Source organism: Schistocerca piceifrons, chromosome 6 (assembly GCF_021461385.2).
Source record: "Schistocerca piceifrons isolate TAMUIC-IGC-003096 chromosome 6, iqSchPice1.1, whole genome shotgun sequence".
Classification (NCBI taxonomy): domain Eukaryota; kingdom Metazoa; phylum Arthropoda; class Insecta; order Orthoptera; family Acrididae; genus Schistocerca; species Schistocerca piceifrons.
In genome coordinates, this window is record NC_060143.1 from 147,013,532 (window position 1) to 147,024,964 (window position 11,433).

At 37.7% G+C, this 11,433-nt stretch overlaps 1 protein-coding gene and 1 non-coding gene across 2 annotated transcripts in view; both read left to right on the forward strand.

The window, feature by feature from the left end:
* Positions 1 to 10,732, forward strand: part of LOC124802557 (polypeptide N-acetylgalactosaminyltransferase 35A) — a 173,962-nt gene extending 163,230 nt beyond the window's left edge. The window contains exon 13 of the mRNA XM_047263423.1: positions 10,552 to 10,732. Within this exon, the coding sequence (XP_047119379.1) occupies position 10,552 (1 nt within the window). The 3' untranslated portion in view covers positions 10,553 to 10,732. The remainder of the gene's footprint in view (positions 1 to 10,551) is intronic.
* On the forward strand, positions 794 to 866 carry Trnaa-cgc. Its single transcript has one exon. It is a non-coding gene; the product is annotated as a tRNA-Ala (tRNA).
* Positions 10,733 to 11,433: the final 701 nt, after the last annotated feature.

Here is an 11,433-nt window from a genome sequence, read left to right on the forward strand (position 1 = left end):
AGTAATGCATCAATGAAACTTCCATCCATCTATCAGGTGAATCTGAAACAATGTACCAAACTTACACATCAAATTGACAATTACATCATAACCTTTAAATCCACGAGTGAAACAGTGACATAGGGAGTCTCTCAAGGCTCAATTCTTGGACCTTTCCTCTTTTTAGCATAAATTAATGATGTTGTATGCCCCATTAACTCACATATTGTAAATTATGCTGATGACACCTCAGTTTTATTTCATGTTAAAGATTGTGAGGAACTGAAGTTTGTAGCAAGTAATGGGATACTAGAATTAAGTTCACATTTTCATGTACGAGGATTAAAAGTGAATGTAAATAAATCCCAGATGCTAATATTTACAACTGGCAGCTCACACCATTCATGCATAAATGAGGTATGCCGCATAGTGGCAGAGGAAGCAAACAAATGTAAATTTCTAGGGATCCATCTGGACTCAAACCTCTGATGGATTAGCCAAATTAACGCTGTATATAAAAAAGTCAGCAATGAGCTGTATCTTCTCAGCCAACTGTCCAAAACGGTGCCCACCCACATGCTTAAAACTGTGTATTATGGAACAATCTATCCCCATCTTAGCTACTGTATTATTGCTACAAAAAAGAGGGTTAAGGATTATACATGGGCTAGGCTATAAAGATTCTTGCCATGATGTTTTCAGACAACACAAGTACTTCACCATATACTTTTTGGATCTTTATAAATTAATTACTTTCTTTGGCTCACAGAAAACTGAAGTAACTAAATGTAGTGATATACATGACCACAAACCGAGCGAGGTGGTGCAGTGGTTAGCACACTGGACTCGCATTCGGGAGGACGATGGTTCAATCCCGTCTCCAGCCATCCTGATTTAGGTTTTCCGTGATTTCCCTAAATCGTTTCAAAGGGCATGGCCGATTTCCTTCCCCATCCTTCCCTAACCCGAGCTAGCGCTCCGTCTCTAATGACCTCGTTGTCGACGGGACGTTAAACAACATTAACCTAACCTACATGACCACAACACCAGGTCCAAAGAGAATTACTACGGACAAAGAACAAGATTAAAAATGACAGACCAGAGTCCATATACTAATGGACTGATATGGTCTAATAAACTGCCAGTGTCCATGAAAAACAGTAATAAAAAGCAATTCAAATCAAAACTAAAAGAATTCTTAATTGAAAAGCATCTCTACTCACTCACAAATTTTAAAAGGTTAAGTTTAAGAGCTGTAAAATAATGTATAAAAAATAATTGGCTGTATTAATATGTGTAAGATGTAATGTACTTTGACAAGCATCAATTTACTGTTTAATTACTACCTGTAAGGCTAAGATCTAAATGTATTTTATGTTTGTAACTGTACTTGATGTTTGCAAAAGCCATAATATTGATGACTTCATGCAAAAAAATCTAAATAAATAAACATATCTAAAAACAAAGATGATGAGACTTACCGAACAAAAGCACTGGCAGGTCGATAGACACTCAAACAAACACAAACATACACACAAAATTCAAGCTTTCGCAACAAACGGTTGCTTCATCAGGAAAGAGGGAAGGAGAGGGAAAGAACCTCTTTGCCTTTACAAATGTCTGCTTGTGTCTGTGTATGTGTGGATGGATATGTGCGTGTGTGCGAGTGTATACCTGTCCTTTTTTCCCCCTAAGGTAAGTCTTTCCGCTCCCGGGATTGGAATGACTCCTTACCCTCTCCCTTAAAACCCACATCCTTTCGTCTTTCCCTCTCCTTCCCTCTTTCCTGATGAAGCAACTGTTTGTTGTGAAAGCTTGAATTTTGTGTGTATGTTTGTGTTTGTTTGTGTGTCTATCAACCTGCCAGCGCTTTTCTTTGGTAAGTCTCATCATCTTTGTTTTTAGATATATTTTTCCCACGTGGAATGTTTCCCTCTATTATATAAATAAATAAACATATACTTTGGATGATTAATTCTTGAGGTCAAGTGGTCATCAGAAACAGGTTTTGCTCTGTGTACCATTGATATGAAATTGCACTCTTCTGGATCGGATGAAGAAAACTGTGGGCACTAAGATACAAATCGGTGTGCTTCTATATCTAAAAATGGCTGCCTTCCTTCCGTTTTCCATCTCATCAGTAAACTGGATGTTTGGGTGCATGCTGTTCATATGTTTAAGAAAAGTTCTTGTACCTACAGGCTGGCCAAATATTTAACTAATTTGATTCTGATAGTCGGCCATTGCAAACATCACATCAGAAACTCTCAGATGTTTGTTGATAAAATTAAACAGATTAAAGTTGACCCAAACAATATTTTAGTCGGCCTGGATGTCATCTCACCATTTACAAAAATTCCTTTGGAGGACACACTGAAACTGATGGCAGAGCATTTTCCTCCTGAAGCACTAAAGTTGTTTTGATGCGTTATGACGCCCACCTCCTCCTTGTAGGGCAGTAAATTTTATGAAATGATGGGTCGAATGGCTGTGGGTTCTCTGTTGTTTCCAGCCATGGTCAACTTTTTTTATGGAACATTTTGAGGAGCATGTATTAACTCTGGCTCCCCTTCATCCATCTTCTGTTAATCACTACATTGACAACATGTTTATGGACTGGACAGTGGCATAAAAGCTCTTAAGGGCTTCCTTGAACATATTAAGCAAGTTCTTGATTGAAGCAAGTTCTGAGTGCAGAGAAAAGGCAGAGGTGTTTGTCGCAAAGTTTACGCTACGATGGGAGCAGTGGTGCCAGTAATGCAGATGTTGAAACCATCTGTGACAGTACTGCATAATTACCAGCCAATCGGAAGCTATCTATGGACTATATAAGGCCACCACAGCACCAATTTTGACAGTCAGTTGTTCCTGATGAAGACGATTGAGATAATCATCGAAAGCTTGAGGTTTTACCCTGAATTGACACGGCAATAAGTCTGATAATATTTTATACAAAATAGTTTGAAGTTAAAAATGACACGCAGCACTGCAGTCTCATTATATTTAATTGACACTAGCAAATTACCTAAATATTAGAATACAAAGTAGACAGCATATATAATCAGCATAATGTTCACAGTTTGACAAATCAATATAGGTACAGCCTAGGAACTTGTCTTTTAGATTTTTGATTACACTTTTTGGTAGACCACCCAAATCTAACATCAGCAGAGCAGAGACTGTGGGGCTCTGTGCCTGTGCATTGCAGAGAGATGAAGATCTTGTGATCCTTCCGGCAGACAAGAGAAATGTCATGGTTGTTCTTAATACCACTGAATATCAAAATCAAAGTTGCATCATTGTTGGAGGACTGCATGTACAAATGCCGAAAACAAGACCCAACTCTGTCATACAGCAGGAAGACAGTGGAGCTTCTAAAGAATTCCAGTTTACGAGAAAATGTCATTAGAAATCTTAAGAGCTCGAGCTCTTATACTTCCCAGGTTGTAAGGATTACCTAAAGTCCACAAGGAAGCCATTCCTTCGAGACCAGCTGTTAGCGCTATTGGCTCTCCTCCTTACAGGCTAGTAAAATACATAACTAAGTTGATGACTCTGATAGTTGGCCACTGTGAACATCAATCAAAAACTCTCAGCTGTTCACTGAGAAAATTAAACAGATTAGATTTGTCTACATGATATTTTAGTCAACCTTGATACGGTCTCACTACTTACAAAACTTCCTTGAAGAACACGTTGAAACTGATGGCAGAGCATCTTACTCCTCAAACAGCAAAGTTGTTTCGACGTGTTATGATGACCACCTACTTGTATGATGGTAAATTTTGTGAAATGATCGACTGAGAGGCCATGGGTTCTCTGTTATTTCCGGCAGTGACCAACGTTTTACAGAACATTTTGAGGAGTGTGCATTAAATCTGGCTCCCCTTCACCCAACTTCTTTTAATTAATTAATTTATTTATTTTCTGTCCATATAAAAAAAAGTTTTCGGACATTGTCAGGAAAATTTAGATTACATTACACATATACAGCAAAATATTTACATTCTTTCATAACAACATATGAATCAGACACATGTCTGTACACATTATTTTTCAAAAGGGCACTACAAGTAGATTCCTCTATAGTGTAACACAATTTAGCTTATATTTATAATAGTACAGTACACATAATACAGTGTATAATTACATTCTTTCATACCACTGATAGACCGAAGACATTGTCTATATACACTGTTTTCCAAGATGGCACTACAACTTAAAGTCCTCTATACAGTAACAACACTTCTCTATTAATAATTGCTTCAGTCTACTCTTTAGCATATTTAGATTTACTTTCTTGAGTTCACAGGGTAGTGCATTGTAGAAAATTGCTCCCATTGTGTGTGGGCTGTGGTCTGTTGCCTTTTTATTCGTCACAATTCGATGAAAATTTTCCCTTCCCCGTGTATCATAGTTGTGTACATTACTGTTTCTCATATTAAATTCAGGATTTTGTTTCACAAACATGACTGTCTGCAGTATATACACGGAGTACACCATAAGAATTTTATATTTTCTAAAGATGTCTCTACAAGGCTCTCTCTTCTTTACATTGGCTACGATTCTTACTGCCTTTTTTTTGTAATCTAAAAAGTCTATCTATATGAACTGCTGATGCCCCACCCCATATCTCAATACCATACTGAAGGTGCGGATGAATTAACCCAAAATATATTTGCCGTAAAGTATCATGGTCCAAGAAGGCTGAGACCTATTTCAGTAGATACACATTTCTACTGATTTTCTTGCAAATATTATCTACATGGTCTTTCCATGATAAGTGTTCATCAACAACGATGCCCAAAAATTTATGTAAATTTGCATATGCAAGACCCAATGGGGATGTAAATACAGTATCAGTTATGACTGCATTATAACTGTGGATGAACTTCATTATTACCGTTTTGTCTTTATTTACAAGACGCTTGTTTGCTGTAAGGTATGCGGACAGAGTATTGAAACACATCTCGGTACTCTTAGCTGCAGACTGCATATCACTGCCACAGCCGATGAAGGATATGTCATCAGCATAGCTTACAACCATGCAATTTTGGGGTTCAAATAAGTTATTTACATATACAAGGAACAGAAAAGCCCCTAGTATGCTTCCTTGAGGCACGCCACATTGAAGTGTCCTGAAGTTTGATTTGGTTGTTAGGAGCTGCTTATTATTTTGATAAGTTAGCTTTACACACACTGTTTCCTGTCTTTCAAATAGGAGGTAAGTAGTTTCAAGGCTAGTCCTCTCAACCCGTACTCTTCTAGCTTACACAGAAGAATGGTATGATTCACAGTATCAAAGGCTTTACTCATATCTAGAAGAGTGCCTGTTACCTTGTCACTTTTGTCCAGCTTATTTGATATTTCATGTATAAAAGATGCTACTGCTGTTGTAGTAGATCTCCCTTTTCTAAATCCATGTTGTAGGTTGTGTAGATTGTGTTTGGTGAAATATGATTCAACTTGATTTAGTATTACTCTCTCTAACAATTTGCCTAGTTCTGAGGTTAATGATATTGGCCTGTAGTTTTTAGTGTCAGTTTTTAATCCCTTTCTATGGACTGGTATAATTTCAGTAATTTTCAAAAGGTCAGGGAATACTCCATTTCTGAGGGAGGTATTTATCAAGTGAGTCAAGGGTTTCACTAATTCATCCCTGCATTCCTTTAGCAGTTTAGGTGAAATGTCATCCCAGCCATAAGACATTTTTGGTCAAAGTGCTGATATGATTGCTAGGACGTCCCTCTCAGTAATGCCGTGGATATAAATGGACTGGCTAGATTTTCCGAGACTAAAATTTTGTGGCTTGACATGAGTTTCATTTGTACCAATTGTACTGAACTTTTGTATAAATTTCTCACACACTTCTTTTGGGTCATTTATTTCTTCACCATTTTCTTTTAATGTTATGTTGCTGTGTTCATAGGAATTCTGTTTCCCACTTTCTTTATGCATTATTTTCCAGGCAGTTTTACTGATACAGCTAGAGTTCCTTATTTCAGAGGTATATTTCTGTGCTTTTAGGTTAGTCAAGGACTCTCTGTATGTTTTTCTGAGCAGTTTATATTTTGTTGAGAAATATTGTAGTTTAGTATCTCTAAAAAGTATATAGCAATCTTTCATTTTCACCCTCACTTCAATAATTTCAGAAGGGAGATTCTCGACTTTATGGTTTACAGCTTTATTTACTTTTTTAACTAAAGGACAGGTTTCATTTAAAGTGTTACTGAATATCTTATAGAAATATTCCCAATTTTTATTCATTTCAGTTGCATTGTACACTGGTTCCCATTTTTCATTCCCTAGTGCCATCTTAAGTTTAGAATAATTAAATTTTCTTTTATATATAACTGTATCACTTTCAGTTACATCTATGTTCCCTGCATCAATTTCCATAGTAAGGGCTCTGTGATCACAAATGTAGTTTTCTATGGTGTTTACATTTACTTTCTCTTTTCCTACATTTGTGAGAACATGGTCCATACATGTCTTTGTATTTGCAGTGACTCTTGTAGGTTCTGAGTTCATTTGTTTAAAGTTATAACACTGTAATACATCCATATAGCACAAATAGCTAACACTATTGTTTAATGAGTCTATGTTGATGTCTCCAACAAGCAACAAGAGTTTTTTATACATTGCTGTCCACTCCAGCATGTCATCTAGGCAATTTATAAACTCTTGTGTTACTTCCAGGTGACCTATACAGTGCTGCTATAATAAGGCTGTTGTTTCCATACTTCAGGTTTACTGCTGCAACCTCAAATACCATTTCAGTACTCAGATCATCTATCCATTTAACTTTTTCGCATTTTACATCATTTCTACTATAAATGCCTACCCCACCACTTTTGTGTGTCTTTCTGCAGTACAAGTTTATAAGTTTGTAATTTTTTAGCCTTTAACCACCTCCACTATGACCTTGCCTAGTAAGGCGGCGCGGGTCTCCCGCGTCGCTCCCCTACGCTCTGTAAAGAAGTATGGGACTCATCATCATCATCAACCATATGCTTCCCCTTCCTTGCATCCCAATTCACTCGCTAGGAAGAGGTGTGGCTTAGTTTCATTTAGGTAAATACTCAGATGCTCTGTTTTATTAGTTGCATACTGGACATTATGATATGCAAGGGTTAATTTATTATGCTTTCCTCTAAGAAAAACATCATTGTCTACCTTGTGACTGAGAATTCTGTTTAAATCGTCTTTTTCTTTGATAATTTCCCATATTTTGTCACATAAGAATTTTTTGCCTTCAAAATTTAGGTGCATACCATGTCTGGTATGTAGGCTTCTTTTCAGTTTGCCTATATCTAATATTTTACATTTGCCAAAACGAGCACACATTTGTTTCATTTTAATGTTTGTTTTTCGAATCAACACATGAATTGTACATGAGATCATACCTGTGAGGCAGTAATAATGGTGTTGATTTATGTTGACGACATGTTTATAGTCTGGCCAAATGGAGTAGAAGCTCTTTAGCACTTCCTTGAACATATGAACACCATGCACCCAAACATCCAGCCCACTGTCAAGAAGGGGGAGGAAGGAAGGCTGCCATTTTTAGATGTTTAGGTACAACAAAGTCGGATGAACATCTTGCCACTCAGTGCACTGCAAGCCAATGCACACTGATTTATATCTTAGGACCCAGAGTTTTCATCGTGCAGTCCACAAGAGAGCAGTTTTAAATACATTGATACACCAAGCAAAGATTGTTTATGATGAGGACCATTTAGATTCTGAAATTAATCATCTGAAGTCCGTGTTCTGAAAGAACGCCTATGTTTCACACAATATGTAGTCAGCATTCTTCAAGAACAGGAACATGTTGGATCATTCATGCAATGAGCCACCAATTGTATTCCTTTCTTTCTGTGTTGCTACATCCAGCAAAGGCAGAGGCCTGGAGAGACGAGGTATAAGACTTATTTTTCAGCCTCCTAAGAAGATAAGGGCTATACCCTGTTTAGGACAGTCTCTGCCTCATAACTTCCCTTGTGACGGTAAGAGCAGTTACATTGATCATTCCATCCATACCATTTCTGACCACTGTGCAGAATATCAGTGGCAAATTAAAAATCGAGAGCTGGAGAAATCTGCAGTTGCTGGGTACAGACTTACAAACAAACACAAAATATTGTCTGAGGAAACAAAAAGTTCTGTCCCATCCTCCTACATACTGGGATTCTGTAATGAAAGAGCCTGTAGAAATAAGAATGTGTGAGAAAAACTTCCACCATGACGGCAAATGTACTGTCAGTGGTGCCTGAAAGCAAACTCAGTGGCACCCCCAACACAGGTATTAGAACTGCCTGTGACAGCACTACTTACTTACCAACAAATCACAAGGTGGCTACGAGCTATATGATGTCACCACAGCAGCAGTCAGTTGCACCTGATGAAGATAATGGAGGTAATCATCGAAAGCTTGATGTTTCACCCTGAATTGGCCTCACATGAAGTCATGTTCACATAGCTCACTTCATCCTGGTCTGGTTTTGTGAGCACGAGGACGAATTGTTACATCTCACCTGGCCACCACAGTCAGCAGATCTCAATGTTGTTGAGCTTTTATGGTTTGCCTTGGACAGAAGTGTGCATGATCGCTATTCATCTCAATCATTACCTGAACTGGCCACTATTTTGCAGGAAGAATGGTGTAAGATTCCCCTGGAAACTATACAGGACCTATATTTAACCATCCTGACATGACTTATAGTGTTTTGAATGCCACTGGGTTTCCTACATTGCATTAGGCATCGTCATATGTTGTGTTTTTGGTGTTTCCATATTTTTGTTCACTCCCTGTAGATCCAGAATATTTTAGTCACCCTTCATGAATGTACATGTTTTCATAACATCTTTTGTAATGTTCTTCAAGCTTTTTATCCAAGTCATAGACATCTGCCACATTTGAGAAAAAACAGTATCTTAACTGTTTCTTTCACCTCGTCACCTATTGTGAAGTGCTTGCCTCCTATAATCTCATTTAGGTAGCGGAACATGTGAAAATAGTTCAGTGCCAAGTCTGGAGTGTATGGTGGGTGTCAATCTGTTCCCATTCAAAAAATCTGATTATATTTTGGGTGTGGATGGCTGAATGTGGTCTGGCAATGTCATGCAGCAGCAAAACTCCAGACATCAGAAGGCCAAGTCACTTATTCTGTATTGCACCTCGAAGTTTAGTCAGGGTAACACAGTAAGTGACTGCATTTGTTGTCCCTAGGTGCATAAACTTGACTGTCCCAAAACACGGTTGCCATAACCTTGCTTGTTGACATTGTGTGCTTGGCCTTGACTTTGGTAGTGATGTCATGTGACACCATTCCGTTGACTGAAGTGTAGAATTTGAGTCATGTGAGGGGACTGATGACCATAGATATTAAGTCCCATAGTGCTCAGAGCCATTTGAACCATTGGAGTCATGTGAGAAACCCGCATCTCATCCTCTGTGAAAATGTTCTCTAAAAATTTATCACCTTTGTCATAAAGTCCAAAAAATCAAGAGCACAAGCCATTTTTTCCATTTTGTGTATCTCAGTAAGCAGCTTGGGAACACAGCATGTGCACAATTTGTGAAATTACAACTTTGACTTTGACCAGATCGTCTGAGATTACTGGTGATAAACCTGGTTCAGTTCATCATTGTCATTTTCCCATTTTCCCTTGAAAGCTCCCACCCACTTATACGTATTGCTGTCTTTTATCAATTGAGGCCATATGCCTCACTTTTCTCTCAGTTATTGTCCACTGCTGCAATGTTCCTTGCTGTCAAAAACTAAATGACTGACTGTATTACATAGTTGGTGGGCTTATCACTTGTTTCAAACATTTTGAACTGACACTGTAAACAGCATACTATGACAATACCAATGCAGATGGCGTCGTTTGACAAGCAAGGCACGTTGGGAGTCAAAGCGCGTGCATGTTTCAATGTTAATGTAAGTTTCAGTTATCTATAGCAATTCAGACCTTTCAATATAATAGAAGGAAACATTCCACGTGGGAAAAATTATATATAAAATCAAAGATGAGGTGACTTACCGAACGAAAGCGCTGGCAGGTCGATAGACACACAAACAAACACAAACATACACACAAAATTCAAGCTTTCGCAACAAACTGTTGCCTCATCAGGAGAGAGGGAAGGAGAGGGGAAGACGAAAGGAAGTCTTCCCCTCTCCTTCCCTCTTTCCTGATGAGGCAACAGTTTGTTGCGAAAGCTTGAATTTTGTGTGTATGTTTGTGTTTGTTTGTGTGTCTATCGACCTGCCAGCGCTTTCGTTCGGTAAGTCACCTCATCTTTGATTTTATATATAATTCAGACCTTTCTTTTCATATAACCTGTGTACATGCTGTGTATTTTCTGTCAAATATTAAGCTTCAGTAATTTGAAAGCCAACAGTGCTCTCAACTAAAAAAGTGGATATAATGTAACAGGTCTGCAAAAACAGAATACCTCCAGCACAGATATTTTTGAAATAAATGTGAAGTTTTGCAGTGTATTTGAGAAAAAAATGCTTCAGATGTATATATTTATCCAAGTCTTTTCTCTGTGTGTTACAGAAACAACTGGAAGCAACAAAAAGCCTCGAGATAGTGATTATTAAATCTCACAAAAAAATACTCAAATTTTGGATATGCAGGCCAAGCACAGTCAGTTGTACCTGCATATATCTTGTTATTAATTTAACTTTTTTGTTATTTGCTTTTGTTGTAAATGGAATAATATATTTTTCTAAACAGATATCTTGAGTATTTCATCTCTATCATTGTACCCTCCCCTCTACTCTGTACTCACATGTGTTTCAATTTGATCTCTTGATTCTCACTTCATCAACATTGTTTATTACAGTTTTTACTGACAGTACAAGAAAAGGAGACAAGTCCTTTCTTTTTGTATCAAATAGAGAAAAGAGCTGTGTTGATTGAGAGCAGTTTCCTGCATAGAAAGAAAGATAAGAAAGCATTTTAAGATGACTACTCCATCAGTGATACCACACACAGCTTTGTTACAGTCAAATGAGCACAAATAATGCTGAGCATCAACACTGCAAAAAAGAAGGGACAATGATTAGAATTTAACATGTTATAGACAGTAAGTCTTTTAGAGATAAGGAATAAAACTTACACAACAGAATTTTGCAATATTATTTTGGGTAGCCTCGAAGTAAGATACACAAGATAAGGAACACTGTGGGCATCATAAAGAAACAGAATTTAATATCAGGCATGAACATTAGCTCACCAAAAAGCTGAAATACTATCCAAGCTGCTTGTAGTGGAATATTTGTGACAACTTAAAGACTAGTGATGTACTGGGACTCGAACTGATATTTCCGCCTTCCATAGACATTCAGTTACCTGTTGCACAATCAGAGCATGCCTTGCAGTCCAGCTCAAAGTTTCAACTTACTAGTAATTTCTCTTCATACCACTGAAACTTCT